General features: G+C 39.7%; 3 protein-coding genes across 3 annotated transcripts; all 3 read right to left on the bottom strand.

Moving 5' to 3' along the window:
* Positions 1 to 1359: 1359 nt before the first annotated feature.
* Positions 1360 to 5787, bottom strand: tlr5a (toll-like receptor 5a). Its single transcript, XM_061270295.1, has 4 exons — positions 5660 to 5787; positions 2407 to 4693; positions 1964 to 2052; positions 1360 to 1891 (listed from the first exon to the last, which is right to left on the bottom strand). Exons 1-4 carry the CDS (start codon positions 5744 to 5746, stop codon positions 1664 to 1666), a joined length of 2691 nt encoding a protein of 896 aa, XP_061126279.1. The 5' UTR covers positions 5747 to 5787; the 3' UTR covers positions 1360 to 1663.
* Positions 5788 to 7755: 1968 nt separating this feature from the next.
* Positions 7756 to 10256, bottom strand: LOC133146497 (thrombomodulin-like). The gene has a single exon (XM_061270305.1). It carries the CDS (start codon positions 10109 to 10111, stop codon positions 8369 to 8371), a length of 1743 nt encoding a protein of 580 aa, XP_061126289.1. The 5' UTR covers positions 10112 to 10256; the 3' UTR covers positions 7756 to 8368.
* Positions 10257 to 10570: 314 nt separating this feature from the next.
* LOC133146501 (thrombomodulin-like) lies at positions 10571 to 14348 on the bottom strand. Its single transcript, XM_061270309.1, has one exon. It carries the CDS (start codon positions 14125 to 14127, stop codon positions 12580 to 12582), a length of 1548 nt encoding a protein of 515 aa, XP_061126293.1. The 5' UTR covers positions 14128 to 14348; the 3' UTR covers positions 10571 to 12579.
* Between the last annotated feature and the right edge of the window lie 5853 nt (positions 14349 to 20201).

Here is a 20201-nt window from a genome sequence, read left to right as displayed (position 1 = left end):
GAGCTCCCTCCGTGTGTTTATTGCCTTTCTTGTGATGTGGTACATCAAGCAGCGGTGTGTTTTCAAAGCCTACTTTGAAACGGCAAATTTAGCAGTTTATTTTAACTTCTTGACACTTTTTGCTCTTAGAGCTTCAATATAAAATTCATAAGTGAATCTCAGAGGAGTCACCCAGTAACCACTTGCTATGGATTTTTTTTTTTCCCTCACATATGTACAATTAGAAACATTCTAGGTTTTGACCTCCCACGTTGGAGGATCACATGTATATTTATTTTGACATTTGCTTCCATCTCATCCGTGACTACCTCATTCTTCTCTTGCGCAAAACTGACCATGAGACAACAAGCACCTCTGTGATGATGTTGATTTAAACAGAGGTCAAATATTAGCTGTGGAAAGGGGCGTGGCTTATTTAATTTTTCAAGGGGGCAGTAGAACTCATGTTGTATATTCCAGCAAGCTTTAAATAACCGTGAAGAGGTCACAGTGATTCAGAGTTTAAACATTTGCTTCACCTTTTCAAATTAGATCTCGCCAGAGACAGCGGAAGAAACCAGATTTATGGAGAGGAAACAGTGTACTAATGTTTAATCAGTCTAGACCAGATGTCTTTTTTTTAACCAAAATCTTTTTGCCTAGGTGATGGTTATTACAAATATATTTCAAAATGAAAGGAACTATGAAAAGAAAACGGAATATCTCTGAGTGTTGCTGAATGAGTTTGATTGGGAGGAAAGTGAGTCTCCTTTAAAAACAAATGCAAAAAAAAAAATACTATTTGTGAATTTCAAGTTAGATCCTTTTTCAATAACTTCAGCATTTGTCTTAAACAATTAGCTCAAGTTAGCGCTGCGTTTTTTCTTTTCTTTCCTAAAATGGAAACAGGATGGAAGTGGTCCTCTTCCCAGTAGCTTCCTGTTTTCAGTAACTTGGTCGTTAAAAGAAGCCTGATGACCCGAGCTGTACGCTCTCAAACCAAAATGTCCCTTTGGGGAAATGCTATTGTTTTTCGTCCTCATTTTGGATTGAAAAAGAGTGTGGTAATAGTGCGACAGTATCCAGTCAAGTATGGGGCCAGTCAAAATCGCAATTTAAAATCAACTAAGGGGAGAAAAAAAAAAACACTGCTCCCATTTAGTGGTGACAATTGAAAGTTGTTTCTCCTTACTGTATAACAGGGGTGTCAAACATTTTTTTGGCGGGCCGCGTGGTAGTCATAGCTTCTTTCGGAGGGCCATTATGATAAATGTATGAGCACCTCATATTATAACCAAAATCCAGTAAAAGCTACAAAACAAACTGACAAATAATTTGTTTTCAAATCAGACGAGTAAAAACTGGTCAAATATTAAAAAAAAAAAAAGATATTAAGAGTGAAGACAATTTGCAATTCTAGTAATGACACACTAATTTGATGCACAATATGTCTTCGCGGGCCACATAAAATGATGTGGCCGGCCGTATCTGGCCCCCGGGCCTTGAGTTTGACACCTGTGCTATATAACAATGCGGTCAAAATGGAATTGCTATAAAATCAATGATTGATTCCTGCGTCTTTGTAACACCTGTTTTCTTTCTTTTAACTATTGTGGATAACAAAGGCTGTCATCACATCCCTACAGCAGGAGTGCTTTTTCATTCAGATGTTCTTGTTGACAGGTCATAGCCGTGCTTCAATGTTCTGAAGTTGAATGTCGTTTCCAGGTGGAGTGTCAGGCTTTGGCGCTTCCTGGTCAAATTTCTTCACCTCAGTCTCTTTGAGGATGTTGGAAACCAGGCGCTCATAAAACCACTCTAGGTCCTGAGGGTCCTCTGGCCAGATCAGGTACTCTCTCCTCTGGACGAACGCTCGGACTGCATTGTATTTCATCAGCTGGTAGTGAGCCACCTTTTGTTGGATTACATCAAAATATGGCATCTATATATATATATCGGAGAATATTCATGGAGAAGCACTGACCTTCCCGACCACCAGCATAATCAGAACATTTTTTAGCTCAGTCAGCATGCGGCCCTGAGCCAAGGTAAATGCCTCCAAGCACCAGCCATCTGAAGGGAGGGGGGGGGGGGATGGGGGGATAATAAAATTAGATATGGAAATGTTTGGAAACAAAAGAAAAACATGTCATTACACGTGCTAATCTAGCAGGTTAATATTTTCAGATGCATCTGATAATCTAGATTTTTCTGATTGACTGAAATCAGGATCACATTCGGTCACTGGTACATGTCATACTTCGGGAACAAAAATTATGATGATTCCAAAGATCCATAACTAGGAGGGGCTGGAATAGGCTCCAATGGATGGATTAAAAAAGTTCTCAGTCGGGTTGAATTGAGTAATATACAGAATGTAACTCTATGTATCTTTCCTGTGATCAAGAAAATACACGTTGTCCTTACCTTTAAGGAAGTCTTTGGAGACGATACACAAAGTCTTTCTACTGCCCCAGATGGCATCTCTAATGTTGGAGAGGTGATCTTCACCAGGCAGGAAGTCTCTGGCCTCGAAACAACAGTGCAGGATGTTCTCTTCAGAGAACCTATTGTCCAGTTTTTTCAGTAAAGCAGCTTCTACCCACATGAAGTCTGTGTTGCTGAAGCAAAGATAGACATCATACTGAGCGTCCTGAAGAGGAGGCGGGGCTTTGGGCCCCTCGAGAACTCGAGTGACGATTTTTTTGTAAGTGATATAAATATATCCACGAAGACGTGCGTAAGCAATCCCACAAAGTATGGTGGTGAGAATGAGAAGAGTAGAGAAGACAAACAGCGCAAATTTAAGTTTTTGGACCGCCAGATCGTCATCCACCTCACATGGTTCCACCATCCGGGAGTAGTTGAGCAGTGGAAGGTCATAGTTAACAGCCGGAAACTCGCATTGGTAATTCTCTAGACTGAGGAAGGTTACGTTGGTGTCATTCATCCACTTCAGGAAGGTTTCGAGTTGACAGTCGCAGTAAAATCGATTTCCCGAAAGGCTGAGGAGGAGGAGGGAATCAAAAGTCATTGGATCTGGGTAGGCCAAGAAGTTGTTGGACAGATCGAGGTTTGTAAGGCTGTTGGGGAAAACATCTGGCTCCAGAAAGGTCAAGGCGTTGGAAGACAGGTCAAGCTCAATGATTGAGTTGAGACCATCGAAAATGCCCTTTGGGAGACTCTTGAGGGAGTTGAAGCTTAAATTTAGACCGAGCAGATCTCCAAGATGATCAAAAACATCAAGGCATGTCCCGTCAGCCCAAACCAACTGCAGAGAGCTATCATGAAGATCTAGCACTTGTAAACTATGATTAAAAGGAATTGAAATGTTCTGCCCAAGGATGCACCACTTAATGGAATTACCACCAAAGAAGAAATTCTGCAGATTTTTGAAATGACTTAAAATGAGATAAACGTCCTCAAGGTTTGTTAATCGGTTATTGGTCACGTCCACGTGAATCGGATTAATGCTTAGTTTATCTATCGCGTATATATTAACCAACCGATTGTCACCCAGAAGAAGAAATTCGAGATTTGGCAATGATGCAGGGGAACCTAAGGTCCGCAGGGAGTTTCCCGTCATATATAATGCTCGTAATTTGGGAAGACCTTCAAAAGCATGATATCCCAGCGTTCCAATGTGATTAGAAGACAAATCCAAAACCCTAAGCTCTGTCAGACTACTAAACGTGTGTGAAACTACTTCTCCTAGAAGATTGAACGACAAGTTGAGCAATCTTAGATTTCCCTGAACACCACTGAAGGCTTGGTTGGTAATTTGATTGATTTTGTTTTGCGACACATCAATTATTATCGCATCGGTCAGAGAACTGAAGACGGCTCTCTGTAAGGCAAATATTCGGTTTTTAGATAAATCAAAAATGTTTATTGCGCTGTTTGCAAGACCTTCGAATGTTTGCCTGTCTGGATCTGGTATATTGTCGTGTGAAAAACCTTTCCCTAATTGGCCGGAGAATATGAGATGAGCAATGGGAGTCCCCTGAATCGCTTTAAGAAATTGTTGGGTTGCGGTCACGTTAAACCCGCTGGTTGATAAATCAAGAATGTTGAAAGCCATTCCTCGAAACGGGTTTCCGCATCTTCCCCAGTCGAAATCCATAGCGGCCATTTTGTACAAATGATTGGAGTCTAAATTGAAGTGTGTGAAGTACTTCCCTCTGAAACCAATGAGATCTTCTTCACAGAGTTGTTCAATCTTATTCAACATGAGGTTAATCTCTACCAAATTAGTGAGATTTTGAAAGAAAAGTCCAGGAGTGACTTTTCGGAGTAAATTCCCGAAAAGATTAAGTACTTGTAAGGACAGGAGCGGCTCAAAGTAGTTTTGCGCCAATATGGAATCTGTCAAATCGCAGTGGTCAAGGAAGAGGTATTTCAAACTGATCATCCCCGCAAATGCTCGTGGCTCCAATTGAAGGCCAAGATTATCACCCAGAACTAAGCGAACCAACTGTGTCTGTCTGAGGAATGCGTTATTCCTTATTACGAGCGTCGCATTCTGCTTCCCAAGATCCAATTCGAGCAGTTGCTCCAGATTTTGGAGTGACGTGCTATTAATCTCACTGATTCTGTTCATCTCCAAGTAGAGGTGGGTGATGTTTGAAGGCAGATCAGGCACCCATTGGTGATTCTGACTGTGACAAGCGGCTACAGGGCCGTATATTTTACAAGATGGGTCACACTTGGCAACCTGTAGAAAGAAAACAAAACGGGGAATCAGAAATTGACAGAGTTGTGATTACCGTAATTTTCGGACTATAAGTCGCGGGTTTTTCCATAGTTTGGGTGGGGGGGGCGACTTATACTCAGGAGCGACTTATATACATATATATGGGTTTTTTTTCTCTTTTTTGGGCATTTTATGGCTGGTGCGACTTATACTCCGGTGCGACTTATAGTCCGAAAATTACGGTCTGCCCTTGCGACCCGACCTCAAATCAATGGAAGAAAATCGATAGATAAAATATATAAATAAATAAATAAATAAATATATAAATAAATATATATATATATATATATATATAAATAAATAAATAAATAAATATATATATATATATATATATATATATATATATATATATATATATATATATATATATATATATATATATATATATATATATATATATATATATATATATAAAATAAATGTAGTTTTGCAAAAAAAATAGCAAGTTAAGACATTCTGACACTACCTACATTACCAAAACAACAAGTGGTTAATTCGACTATCCACCTTTAGAAAGGTTGCTTTATAAGTTCCTAACCTTCCTAAGTGACAAGCAACATGTTCCTTGCAAAGATAAAATCAGGTTTCCAGGAAATAAAGGAGTGACTGTATAAAAAAGAAAAAGGGTACAAATAGGCAGCCAAATGCTTAAATGATCTGGTATCATTAACCTCTGTTGTTGTTTGCTGTCATTTCTCTTGGCACACTCTTCTTTGGTCTCAAAATGTGGAAATAAAACTCTTGGGTTTCTTTGTCATAGACATTAAGTCTTCAACAAAATACAACAAGATCAAATCAGAGAAAATGTTGTCCACTCAGGACCAAGTTAACATGCATTCATAGATTTTTTTTTCAAAATACAACAACTATAGTAAACAAACTTTAAAAAAAATGCAATTGGCATTGGACAAAGTGTGCGACACCTACCTGAACAATCACACAGATGAAGACCAGCTGAAGAGCCAGGGTCCACAAGTTGTACTTCCCGCAGTTCATTATCCTGGTGTGGCACATTAAACGTGAGCCAAAGCAGCTACTGTCAACCCAAGCACAATGAGCGGGGCACATAACCGAGAAGGAAGTTGCGTAAGACTGTTTGCCTTACATTGGTTAATAGTTCATTGGTGCAGCTTGCTACACTCATAAAAGGCATTTACTGACAGTTTCTGAAAATTTAATTTCCGCAAATAAAACTTAATCAGCTGATGAGTTTCTCTGATAACAGACAAAAGTCCATACTGTTATTACTCCTGTTCCAGCCACTCTATCAACATATGCTTCATCGCACCATTGAGTTTAACCTCATAAAACAAGCAAATCGAATTGCTATTTGTCAACATAGTTGGGCCTTTAATTTAATTTGAGCTATTATACATATATCCTCTTAAAATAGAGTTTAATGATTAATTGTGACAATTAGAATTTTAACAACTACTACTGTACTAATACTTCTATAGTATCATCTTTATACATATAATGAACAAGATTTTACGATGGTTGCATACACAAATAAATACTTAAAATAAGTGGAATATAGTAAGTCTGCCTGAAATCTCTCGGACCTGAAAATGTTGTCACTCATAAGTGAAGGGTGAATTCCATCAAATGAAATCACATTTCAATATTTCAAAAAGATTTCTGGAGTGTGTAGAAGAGTTTTTCATTAAATATGAGAATGGAAATTGTGTCACCATAACTAGTGTAGTGAAATTGTGTGGAGAAATAAAACAGAAGGCCTTTTGTCATTGCGTCACTCTGTCAGAAGAGCATTTTGCAATTTAACAAAAGACACTCGTGGAGACCAACATAGTACAGAGACAAACAATCACATCCACAAACACACCACCACTGAGCGACTCTCACAACCATTTATTATCCTTAACACGGCTCTGTTGGAAATGGGACCGACCTGCTAAATTGGGTCAATTTGACCCACTGCAGTCAAATTTTATGGGTTGATTTGTTCTAGCAGGTTCCACTCTACAGTTAAGTCAATTCCAAATGACATCGGTGTGCCTACTCACTTATTCCTTGTCATGCAGACAGGAGCGATTGCAGTGCAACAGCATGACTGCAAGTGAGATTGCGCCCTCTGCTGGTACGATAAAGAAGGCATATTTCATTTCAGATAGCATGTTTAAAGTTGAATGATTGTTTTTGTGCCCAGTGTGGAGCATATCAAGTACCTGCTCACAGCAGAGTACATCGACAATCGCAGAGCCGCATTCCAGCAACAATTTTTTTTCTTTCTTCTTGAAGGTGTGGAAGCCACATTTTTGAGGAAGCCTGAGAAGTAATAATCAATGACTAAAAAGAGACACGGACGGGTGTGCAACTCAACATGGAGCTTTTTGTGAGTAGTCTCTAATTTCATCTTTATGCTTGAAAAGATTTAAAAAAAAAAGTTATTCCAAAATGTTTGACGATTTACATAAGAATATGGGAATTTTTATCTGATAATAGTTTTTATCTTAAAATACAAGTTTTCCAATTGCATATCAGTTGCACATAATTTAAACTCACATTATTTTGGTTGGGGGAGAAAAGGGGGGAAAAAAACATCCAGAAATCACATTATCACACTTAATCCTGTGCAACCTTTGTACAAGTTAATTTAAGGATTTTTTCAAGTTAAAAATTAACCTCAGCCACATTTTGTTATTTACCGTACAGCATAATAGCCAGTTTCTTGAGAGTATGTCAACTTTGGATACAATATAACAGGCTCAGGTTTCGCAAAATTAATTCTGACGAGATTATAGTTGTTTGATTAGCATTTATTTATTTATTTATTTATTTATTTATTTATTTATTTATTTATTTATTTATTTATTTATTTATTTATTTATTTATTTATTTATTTATTTATTTATTTATTTATTTATTTATTTATTCATTTATTCATTCATTTATTTATTGCGTTCCATTTGCTTTTTCTACACTCGTTATTTGTCTCTCAGTTATAGTACACTCATTTTGCCAGTAGGGGACAGAATCAGACAGTTTCAAGACGGACAACAAACTTTATCGAGGGTGTGCAATTTATTAGCGTTTCAGTACAAAATCAGTTCACGTTTACATTTTTTGCGTCTGTTGGAGAAGCCAAACTTCATGTTGAAAAATGCTTTTATGTAAGTCTGGTGAGGTTACTGTTCCCCTTTATTCTGTTTTGTTTGCTGTGATATTTTGCGCCCATCAGTGCTTGAAGCCAAAATGAAAATGAATTCCAATGTGAATTGACTTTAAGGGCAAAGGGAAGGCGGGGGGGATCCTCAGCGCTACATTCACATGTCATGCTTTAATTCAGGGGTGTCAAACTCATTTTTTTCGCGGGCTGCATTGTAGTCAGAGTCTTTCGGAGGGCCATTGTGACTGTCAACCCAAATAAATGTATGAGCACCTCATATTATATACAGTAAAAGCTACAAAACAAACTGACAAATCAGACAAGTAAAAACTGGTCAAATATATAAAAAAATATATATTTTTAAAAGTAAAGACAATTTGCAATTTGAGTAATGACACGAATTTGATGCACAATTTGTCTTCGTGGGCCACATAAAAATGTGGCGGGCTGTATCTGGCCCCCGGGCCTTGAGTTTGACACCTGTGCTTTAACATCTTCCTTCTTATTTATTACGCTTCACTCCCCATCCCGTGTAAACTGTGGGTCTCCCCTCCATCCGGGTCTTTATATGCCGCCTCGCTCTCCATTTTCCCCCTTTTACTCAATATGTGCTGACATAAAAAGACCACCAACACAACAAAAAGGACACAGCACACTATTATAGCCACCAGCCCGCCTACTGTCACCGCCGAGGGCTGCTGAGTTGGAGCGACCTCGTGTGGCGTCACTGTAGGGATCGTAGTTGTTGCAGACTCCCCCGAGCCCTCCCCTTCTTCATCTTCATCCTCATTTCTTTCACAAAACACCTCATTTACCAAAGTGAACCCTTTACGACAAGAGCAAACATAGCTTCCATAAGTGTTTTTACACCCATGATCGCAGTAATTATCCCCGCATTCGTCAAGGTCAATGCATACGGTGTGGTCCTCCCTCTCCTCCCCTATGTAACCATCAGGGCAGTAGCACTGGTACTTGTCATTTGGGTCGCACTCCGCGATGCACTCCTCCTTCCCACAGTGCAGCTCACACTTGCTCGTGTCCAGCGGGTCCACTTTATATCCATCGTAGCAGGAACATTTGTAACTCCCGAGGTTGTTTTCGCACATATGCTCGCATGGTGCAGACCCGCATTCATTCTGATCCACGCACAATCCACTCATCATCTTGAATCCGACCTCACATTCGCATTTGAAGCCGCCTACGGTGTTGACGCATCGGAAGTGCTCCCCAGGACATTGGCGTTCATCGGAGCAGTCGTTAATGTCCACGCAAGACCTTCCATCGGGTGCCAGTTTGAAACCGTGGTCACACGCACAGGAAGGCGGCGCGCCGTCATCTCCATCCAAACAGGCGTACGCGCACCTTAAACGCGCGCACGCGTCCCCCGCGTCCACCTCGCATGAGATGTCATTCAGGGGGTTGATGGAGAAACCGGGCGGGCATGAGCAAGAAGGTTTATAAGCATCATCCACGGCGCATTTGTGCTCGCAACCTCCTTCGAGGATCTCGCAGCTCCACGGAGCCTGAAGCCAAGTTTCGGCGCACACGAACTTGCGCTTGGTCGTTTCCAGCGTGACGATGCTTCCGGGCGGCACGGAGAGCAGATCATCTCCGCCGAAACCCAAAGGGGTGGTGTACACCGGGGTTCCCACCTGGAAAACATCTATTGTCGAGCAGAAGGATTCGAAGTGGTACTCGCACAGGAAGCCGGTGACTCGCGGCGAGTCACACGGCTCCTGAACCCACTGGAGCTCGTCCACATCGGAAACTATGACGCAGCGTGGAGATGTGCAGTCGCTGTCGAAAGAAGGAGCCCAGTTGTCAAAATCACTTCCAGTGTCTTTTGTCATCCACTCATATCCTTCAAGACGAGATGTTGCATTCGGGCAAGCGGTTAAACGATGCAAACCGATCCAGAATTGACCCGAAAAGTTCATCAATAGTTTAGGCAGTACATCACGTGATTCAGACAGACTAACAGTCATTAAAAGCCCGTTTCTTTCTTTGCAATGATCCTGCGCGCTCGGAAAGTCACAAGAGTGGTGGAACACGGCGAAACAACGGCTCTCAACACAGAGCCCACCGTCCGGGTCCAGCCCATCGAGCCTCCCCACCAGCACAGCCAGCACAGCCAGCAGAGCAACGAACAATCCCGTGGCATCCTTCATATTCGAACACGAGCGTGCGTTCAAGTGGTCATGCATCCCTGCAGCCAAGACGCTTGTTTGTTGGAAAAAATGTTTGGCTCGCATTTATAATCTCCCCATTCCATGTTGGCGTCCGAGCATAGGAAGGAAGTGGCTCTTAAGCAGCCTTCTACGGCGCTCACTGGCTCTCAGGAAACGTTCTCCTCTCAAACGCCCTCAAAGAAGACCACGGCCGCAAATTACGCACCAGGGCTTTACGCACGCCATCACTTACGCTAACCCCCTCCCCTTTGTCCCCGTTGCCCCTCCTAGTGAGCGGATTTGCACAGTCTGCAGTGTATGGAAATTGTTTGAAGTTTCATTTTATATCCTCGATATTCAGATTATATGGCCCAACATATTCGTATGCTAATTGTATTCACTTCTAAAACTCAAACAGAAGGCTGCTAAAGTATTTTAGACTCCAGGGGGGAGCTGAAGGTAAAAATATTTGAAATACTTGAAATCTTTTATGAGGCCAGGAATGTTTTTTTTTTAATCAAAAACAATAATCCACAGTCTGGCCACTGTCATAGAATTATCAATTTAATTGCATTACTATTGTTGTACAGTAAAGTGGATAGAACTGTATTGCATCACAATGGTAGAAAAGAAATACTGTCAGGATGTTATAACTACATAATAAGCAGTCCTGTGTTAGTACAAAGTACAACCACATAAAACATATCAATACGTTGACATCCATTTAACATGTTTCTTTTGTGGAAACTCAAATGGATTTCAATCAAATGAGATGTTCCTTAACAGTCAGTCAGTCAGTCAGTCATAAATTCAACATTTAATGTCGGAGAAAAGGCACATGTGTTATACAGTTGAATTTGGGCACATAATGATGAGGTGGCATTATTCTTATTCTTTCACGTTAGCAATTATGTAGCTCATATAGCAGCAGTTTTACATTCAAGGTGTTTTTGACAGTAATGTTCTGAACACATGCATATTTTCATCTAAAATGTTGGCATGGAATATCTATCAACTTATAATATAATTATGCACTCAGCTTCTACAGTAAGTACATTTTGACAATCAAATGACACCCTAGCTAATCGCAAACACATATTTACATTTTCAGAGAGGTATCAATTAAGTTAACACTGAGTTTATTATTGCAATTTCAATGTTGCAAATTATTTTACACAAAGGTCAGCATTAAAACATCCACTTGAGTTTGCAGAAATCAAATGTTGACCACAAGTGTACTTACAGTGAATGTTTAGCTTAGTGTTTTTAAAGACAGTGTTATGATATTGTTGTTGAGAGAAGTCATGATAGAAAACAAGTTCAGGTTAAAGCATCAGCCAGTGTTTAGCTTCAAAACCACACTTCATCAGACATGGACAAAAAACAACAACTACTTAATTCATGCATACAACAAACTGAGCTGATTGTAATGGCCCTTTTTTTATTTCTTGATAAAGTGGAAGTAGTTTCATTTGTTTGTTTGAATAAAAACAATGAATTTCTTAGAATTGTGATACATAGCTTAAATCTGGGATTTGTGTAATTTCTTAATGCAGACCAAATATTGTTCAATGAAAAGCACATTTCACCAAAGTTTGAGTTGGACAACGACAGCAGTTTTGTACCAATTCGGAAGCTTTGGTAGAGAACTGAATGAAGTACCTTATTATGAAATATATTATATAAGTACTAAGAATTAGGGCTGCATTATTTAATCAATTAATGTATTGATGAATCAGATGTAAAAAAAAAAAAAAGTATTCATTTCTATTCCGTTATACAAAACAGGACTTTTTTTCAATTTGACAATCAGGAGACTTTATCACTGTGAAATGTAATCATTCAAATAAAAATGAAACTTCCCAACACCATTCATAGTCAGGAATATTAACTTTTAAAAGAACAAAAAACAGTGTTTTGGTTTATGTGCATCAATGGCTGCTAATCTAAATTCCAGCATATGTAGCTTTGGTAACATCTTAGTTGCAGACACGTGCAGAGAAAAAAAAAAGTTCAAGCAAAAAAAAAAAAAGGCACCTCTTGCTAAAATTGGCCACATAATTTAAAAAAACAAACAAACAGCATTTGTATTTAACTTGGGGCATAACTTCTGTTAATGCAACCAACATAGTCAATAACTTTATTGGTACTAAAGAAGTAAATGGAAGCTTCAGTGTGTATGAAAAGTCGACGCAACCCAGTTGAAACAGCGAGGGCTTCATCATATCAAAACTCTTAACTGGTTAAATGATGACAAAGAATTATTATTGCTTTTTAAAAAAAATATTGATGAATAAAGCTGGTATCTCAACGTTGAGATCTGAATGTTTGCAAACTTAATGTTGAGTTTTTATCAGTTTTGGTGTAACAACTGCAGTTTTTTTTTCATCACCAAGAAATTCAAAATTTTATATCACAACAAAAACGGAAATTCAAAATCTTTAGGTGACAAGGAAAACTAAAATTTAAAAATTATTTTCAACATTTAATGAACCCTGACTAAAAACCTCGCCGTTTATCCATGCACGTGCCGGTTCTTATCAGCATTGTGGTTAAAGTCTTTGTGAGTCATATTTTGACTCCTTATCAAAAGATAACCGCTTGTATGTCTCTGTGGTGACTTGCTGCAGGTAGAAAATATCCATATCGGACCCTTTGAGGGAAGAAAGATCAAGACTACCGCAACGTTTGGACAAGTTCCTAACCAGCAAGAAGAGCAACCCCAGGCAAAGCAACAGGAACACAGTAATGCCAAGTATGCTACCTGTTTTGACGTAAGACGGCACGATGGCTGGATGGGGCTCAGCCTCCGTGGGGTACACTGGGGTCCCTCCATCCTCGCTCGGGTGGATGCACATATATTCATCAAACAACTCAAAACCCTCTGCACAAGTACACACAAAACTCCCAAATGTGTTTACACAATTGTGTTCACACTGCATAAGAATCTCACACTCATCGATGTCGGTGCAGTATGCAGTGCTGTTGCGGATGTCTTTGACATAACCTTCAGGGCAGAAACACTGATGCATATCCTTCTCCTCCAAAGTAGGATTTGGGATGCAATTAGCTGGGCAGTCCAGCTTGTCGCAGTACATCCGACACTTTGTGGGGTCCTCTTTGGACACTATGAACCCCTCACGACACGCGCACGCATACGCGCCGTTCGATTTAATGCAATTCATATGCTCACATTCTTCACAGATGCTCACATCCACGCACACGCCGTCCTCCTCCTCGAAACCATCTTTGCACCTGCACTCGAAGCCACCATGTGAATTCACGCACTCCTCACCCTCTAACTTGCAAGCATCCAATTGCTGGCACTCGTCCACGTCCACGCAGCTTTTCTCGTCTGGGGCCAGCGTGAAGCCTTCACGGCATATGCACGCTTGGGTGGCGTTGTCACACTGGTGCGCGCAACGATCGCATGGATCATGGTCGCAGGTGATGAGGTTGGCGTGGAGATGTGCTCCGTCCCCACACACGCAGGAGCCGGATGTGGCGTTGCAACCGTATTCGCAGCCGCCTCCCATCACCTCGCAGTTCCACGGAGCTGGCAGCCAAATTGATTGAAAACACAAATACTTGGCGTCCAGATGTAAGGTGCCCATCTTCTCCACTTCGGCAGTCGTTCCGGCAGGGAAATAAAGTGAAGTGGCGTTTACAGCAAAGTTCATTGGCGCAAAATATTTCAACTGAGCGTCTCCCGCTACTACGGAGATTGCGCCACAAGGCTCCTTGATGGGAAATTGGCAAATGTACCCTGAGAGTTTGTTTCCGCACGGGGTCGTTTGGATTATCAGGTTGCCTCCCATCGACACCGAGCAAGAAGTGCAGTTATGGACGCCTGTGACCGTCCCAGAAGGATCGAACCAAAAACTGCCGCTCATGCCTTCTAGTAATTGTCCTTGCTCTTCCGCGTCGAGGAATAACAACAAATCTCCACCGGAATCTTGGCAGCTTTTCTGGGCTCCCTGAAAGTTTTTAAGTCCCTTAAAAAGAGCGTAACAATAATCATCTGTGCAATATCCGCGCAAAGACAGCACAGTTTGCTGCAGCCCGCAAAGTAGGAGCGCACGCATGAGGAAAGCAATCATGGTGTCGATGATTGAAGAGATTATTGGTCAAAAGAAAGATGTCTGGCTGTGTTCGACGATGCAAACTTGCCGAGGATACTGGAAGCTCCACATTATACCGTCCATTTATAAAACCATGTCCTTCTCTAGTTCGAGCAGCACAGGAAGGAAGTTCAGTTCTGGTGGGTCCGCTTGCACAACCCCTCCCCCTGCAGCTCTTAAACCTTATCACAAACATACTGGCTCATTAACACACACGCACGCACGCACATTCAGTCACACGCACACATACTTTCCCCATGACTGATCATCTTCTGAGAGGACAGTAGCTTGTCTTGTCACATCCCCGAGTCACCCAGAAGTGACTAAGGTACACACTGTAAAAAAAAAAAAAAAAAAAAAGACAGGTAACACAGGTACAGCTGATTTAAGCCCTGTATTTGTGTAAAAGTACAACAACAACAAAAAGACTGTACATACTATATAGTAGCTACCGTAATTTCCGGACTGTAACTCGCGTTTTTTTTGGGTGGGGGGGCGACTTATACTCAGGAGCGACTTATATACATATATATGTTTTTTTTTTCACTTTTTTGGGCATTTTATGGCTGGTGCGACTTATACTCCGGTGCGATTTATATTCCGAAAATTACGGTAATTTACACACATACAGTATATCACACACGCAGTTATACACACTACATACATACCTCGTCTATTAGACGTCTGGTATATGTATAAACCTAATTTAGATGTCTAAAACTGGTCTCGGTATAGACCTAAAATAAACGTCTAAATTAAAAACTTCAAATATGATCATATTTCGAAATTTTAAAGTCTCAACCAGCTGTAAGTTGTATAGAAAAAGTACAGAAGTTGTTTTGATTTGTGTTTAACAAGCATATTGATCCGTACACGTGGATTGGTTGTTTCTGTCACCTGATATATACGTCTATTATTTTAGGCTATATTATAGACCTAAAATAGACGTCTAAATTACGTCTATATATAGACCTATGTGAGTACACACATGGTATATACCTATAAAAGATGTGTACTGAAAAGTGATTAGAATAGGGAAAATCCATTTTGATTTCAACAAATCAATTTGTTACATTTGAAAATGTTCAGTCCTTGCATCGTGTCGCACCCCACGATAAGTCTGTGATATCACCCTTTATGAAATATGCGCACCACGTGAATAATCATGACGATAGCTACAGCCCTGGCACATCGAAGCAAATCGAAATCCCGTAGAATTTAACTGAATGTAAAGTTCTTGAATCATACGGTACGCCATGGGGCATATTTTTATTCCGAAAGCAAGTCTAGCGCAAAGTAAAGTCTGACTGGGCGCGAGGTGTGCGTGTGCACGTGCGTGTGTATTTCCACACTTTATGAAAAATTGACTTTTCATTTGCATGTATCCAAATAGTTGAATGACTTCCAAACCAAAAGACATCCATTGTTTAATCTCAGTAAGGCACTCCTCCAAAAGTTGTGCTGATTTATTATTCTGGACGTCATATATAATTGGGTATCATCATCATAACAGTAAAAACTAATGACATAAAATCTCACCAAGTGGAAAAATTTAGATGCTAAACAATAGAGGGACAAGTATTGATCCCTGTAGGACTCCACATGTAATATTCCAAGTGTGGTACTACTAGTGGCTTTTAATTATTTAGGTCTTTCTTGGAATTCAAACTATTTTAGTACAATTCTTTTTTTTTCAATAGCTACAAGTGTGTTTTTGTACAATGGAAGATCATTTTTAGGAATGAAAGAAAATCTGGATTCATTTTTGATAATTACTTGGGTCTGGTATGCTGCTGTATTGGAATGTTAGTCATTGTGGCGGTACTCGGAGAGTATTTCTTTAGGAGCTTCAAGAATATGATTCAAGATCGAATTTACCGTAAGTATCATGAACTAACATCCTTCGGGAACAATAAAACACAAGGAAGTAGATGCTAATTTTTGCTTCGTAGTTCTAAATCTGTAATCATTGTTCACCTTTTCGCTGTCTCCTCTCTCAAGTGGCTGAACCTGGAAGAGGAAGTAACACAAGCGAATGGACTCACTTCCTCCAGTGAAAAGGCAATGTGATGAGAATCACAATTATGGAAACCAGTTTTGTATTTTCTCATTCTTTACTGAGGTAACGTATGGTCAGTCGGGAGTGTCGGAATGTGAGCAAACTCTTTCACCCTCCTTCCTCTTGTGACAAACAATGAGTCTCATATGGAAAGAAATAATGTTCGAATTGAATTTGGGGTGAATTCAAACATCCAAGCTTGGAACATGAGCATATCCGTCCATGTATGACACATATGAACATTCACACCCTTTGCGTAGGTGGACTCAAGTTCTATTTCAATACCCACTACATAAAAATAGGTGTGGTGGGATGCAATAGGGTGGAGGGGATGTGAGCCAGCCATGGAGGGAAGAGATTTCTTTGTTCGCTCAGTGCTAACAAAATAATCACATGAATGTTTTTATTTAAATTGGTAGTGATAGATAGCATGTTGCTAGGTGGCCCAATGGCTCTGTCTAATCTCAACTGGAACCCAGCCTGGCGACACAAACCCAAGTTGCTCGGTCTTAGTAAATATTTGGACTGATATCTATGCGTAATGCCCACGCTAAATTAATCCAGTTCCAGGTGTGTCTGTAGATCATTTCGCCAACACCAAAAATGGTCACTTTAACATGTTTTGATTGTGATGACCTTTTGGTTAATGTTTGTGTTTATACGGCAATAGATTAAACAGACTGCTCAGTCCCTTATTGGGAAATGAGGCAGACCGATGCAAGCTTCATTTCCCATGAAGGGACCTTCATTGGCTTCAGTCATATTTTGTGTGAATTGAATTTTAGAACATAAGATCAAGAAAGAAATGCAACAAGAACAATGAGATGAATCAATTTTGATTCTTGCTGACTCTTATTTCTTTGTAGGAACAGTTCTGAAGATAATCGTTACTTAATTGAAAATATTGTATTTTCTCCTTTATAAAATCATATTAATAGGATACTTTCTTGAATTGACAATCTTCAGTCTGGTAAAATTTGAACGTTGGCAGGTTACAGGGTTGAGGTTAGCTCTACCATACTTTCTCCAACAAAAACAGAAACGTGTATGTCTGACGTGACTGGCATGATTGTAATGTTTCTTTAACCTTCATCTCATCACTTTTACGGCAACTCCCAAAGCTTTGAGACACGGCCATAGATTGCAAAAGTGTGTTTGAGATGTTACAGGAGAGGAAATGGAAGGCGTTTTCCATGTCCTGACTGTGGATCAAAGGGTGCGGACACACATGCACACACAAACAGACACACACACACTTTTAGGACCATGGAAAAATAGTCTTGACACAGTTTGTGTGTGGGCATATATATTGGACATGTGACAAACTGACCCTTCACAACTAAACCACTGAAGATTTTAGAAATTTCGAAATAAATTTCTGCAGGCTGATTGCCTCGTTTTCTTGACCCGTTTAAGAGTCTCGATACGTCACTGCCATGGTCAGCCATTGTATATACATCACAATAATTAATTCTACATCTGAATTCCATGTTAACATTAAATGTGTGTATGAGTGAAGATGTCACTGATGTGACGTAGCTGTTACACATGGCAACTCAGTTTCGTCCCATCACTGCAGCCAAACACGATTCAACAGTACAGAAACTCTAAATCAGGGGCGTCAAAATCATTTTTGTGGTCCTCGTTTCCTTCGGAGAGCCATTATGACTGTCAACGCCAAAACAAATTAACGAATAACTAGTTTTGAAATCAGGGACTAGTAAAAACTGTTCAAATATTTTAAAATGATGAATGGTAATAGAAATTGCAAGCGTTATTTTTTTTTAATAAAAACAATTTGTAATTTTAGTAATGACACACAAATTTGATGCATAATTTGTCTTTGCGGGCCGCATAAAATGATGTGGCGGGCCGTATCTGGGCCCCCGGGCCTTGAGTTTGACACCGGTGCTCTAAAAGGTAAATTTTGACTTTCTGATTGTGTAGATAGTGAGCAGAACCATGAACTAATAACAACGTGTAATGTTGATGCTATGCAGTTGGGTCTGAAAGAGAACGAGAGAGAGACAGAGGGGAAAAAAAAGACAGCTTCACGACGCCATCATAGTTTGGCTTTAAAAGAGTTGTTTCGCCCCAAAACGAGTGAATCGGAATGAAAACATTGATTTAGTTAAGGACAACATTGCAATGTGTCCTGCTTGTTTAACCTTGCAATATCACTTAGGTGTCTCAAAGGGGCACTTCCTGCCATTGAGTCCTGCATATCTACCTTACTTTTGCCCCTGCGCCTCAGAACAGGACATGATTTACACTGTGAATATTTATCTGAGGGTTTCAGATGGTAAAACTAAATATCCTCACACCAAGTGCTCAGCAAAAGTTAAGGAGAAAACAGATAAATCCTTTCCAGAGTTGCGAAACCATAACAACCCCTTGTGGATTGATGTTTTGGAAGACAAGAATAAGTTTGTATTTCTTTGCTTTAGAGCTGCTTTTGTTTAATAATATTGTTCAGTGTTGATGAACATTATATATATTATTACTCCAACAATTTGCAGTAGAGTAACACTGAGAGCTGTTTTTATTATTTTGACTTTCACCCATCGCTCAGTAGTTAAATGGTTAGTCACCTGAGTCTAGTTCCAGCACAGCAAACTCTAAAAACACAAAGGAGACCATTGTTCGAAAAGACAAAACTGTTCAAGTAAATCACACATGTTTTTAATAATTAAAAAAAAAGTAGTGTACAGGTTATGATTAATGTACTATCGTGGGATTTTCTAACACATAAAGCCAAGCTTGAACATCCCCCACAAGAATTCTACAGATGTTCTCTTCATGCCTCAACTAATTGCAGGAATCCGTAGGATTGAATCGTCCCTGTCTCCCGTAAGCCGTTTTATTCAGTCTGTGTGTTTTGGCTCTGTGAGTCAAGGGATTATGTTTTCCTCTATTTGTTTCTCTCGAGTCTCCACGGACAGGAAATAAGAGCGAGATGATAAAGTTGATTGCTTGTTTTTTATTCACCGCTTGGTAAACAGTGGCGAGGTGCACAGGCATAAGGAATACAATTTCAATTTATTGGCACATGCCACCATTCCCTCCATTTCCTGCAATTGTGTTTTGTATGAGAAAGGCGCCAAGTAAGCAGGTAATGAACACTGACTGAAATCCTTTGTGTCACATAAGAAAACACATCATGGATTCTAATAAAAATTTTCATTAACTTTACAGACACTGTTTTAAGAAACATCACAAAGGTGACCTAGCCGTGGACGTTTTGATGGCTGATTGAAAAAGGCCTGAAAGTACACTGAATTACTATTTCTTAAATCGCATACTTTTTAAGCCAAGTGCCATCTAGAGCAGTCAAAAAAATTCAACTGGTTCATGAAGCAAATTTGAAGCTTTATCTTACTATCACAAGTGTATATAGAAGGTGTATCCCAAATCAATTACCGTATTTTCCGGACTATAAGACGCACCTAAAAACTTCAAATTTTCTCAAAAGCCAACAGTGTGCCTTATATATGGACCAAATTCTTAAATTTAAACTGGCACGAAGCATTGTGTCATGAAATCAATCATAAGTGGCCCGCTGAAGACTGTGAATCATGAATCAAAAAAACTATGGATCATTAGTTTGTGCTTATAAAGTAATTTGTTGCATCTGAAGTTGAAATAAAAAAGATAAACTGAAGAATGATTTGATTTGGATGAAAAATCTGACATAATGCATTAATGGTGCACCTTATAGTCCGGTGCGCCTTATATATGGCCAAAGTTTTAAAATGGGCCATTCATTGAAGGTGCGCCTTATAGACCGGTGCGCCTTATAGTCCGGAAAATACTGTACTTAATTGTCTACAAAGCTGTGTGCTACATTTTGATTACACCATACCCAATAAATTCACTTTTGTTGCCGTTAAACTTTTTTTTTTTTTAAATGATGCTGCCAGATTTATTTCAGAAAACATAAAATTTTGCTGTTTGCTGTTTCATAAATTCATTCTCGTTCATCTCTTGCAAATTC

Source organism: Syngnathus typhle, linkage group LG22, assembly GCF_033458585.1.
Source record: "Syngnathus typhle isolate RoL2023-S1 ecotype Sweden linkage group LG22, RoL_Styp_1.0, whole genome shotgun sequence".
In the NCBI taxonomy this organism is placed as follows: Eukaryota; Metazoa; Chordata; class Actinopteri; order Syngnathiformes; family Syngnathidae; genus Syngnathus; species Syngnathus typhle.
This window is presented reverse-complemented; position numbering and strand designations above follow the sequence as displayed.

Bases quoted from the DNA above. Each gene is read 5' to 3' on its own strand.
- tlr5a (XM_061270295.1), bottom strand. From the start codon at position 5,746: ATGTGCCACACCAGGATAATGAACTGCGGGAAGTACAACTTGTGGACC. The intron at 4,694-5,659 runs GTAGGTGTCGCA...TTCTTTCTACAG, and splicing joins TCATCTGTGTGATTGTTCAG to GTTGCCAAGTGTGACCCATC. The intron at 1,892-1,963 runs GTCAGTGCTTCT...ATCCAACAAAAG, and splicing joins TTATGCTGGTGGTCGGGAAG to GTGGCTCACTACCAGCTGAT.
- LOC133146497 (XM_061270305.1), bottom strand. From the start codon at position 10,111: ATGCGAGCCAAACATTTTTTCCAACAAACAAGCGTCTTGGCTGCAGGG.
- LOC133146501 (XM_061270309.1), bottom strand. From the start codon at position 14,127: ATGATTGCTTTCCTCATGCGTGCGCTCCTACTTTGCGGGCTGCAGCAA.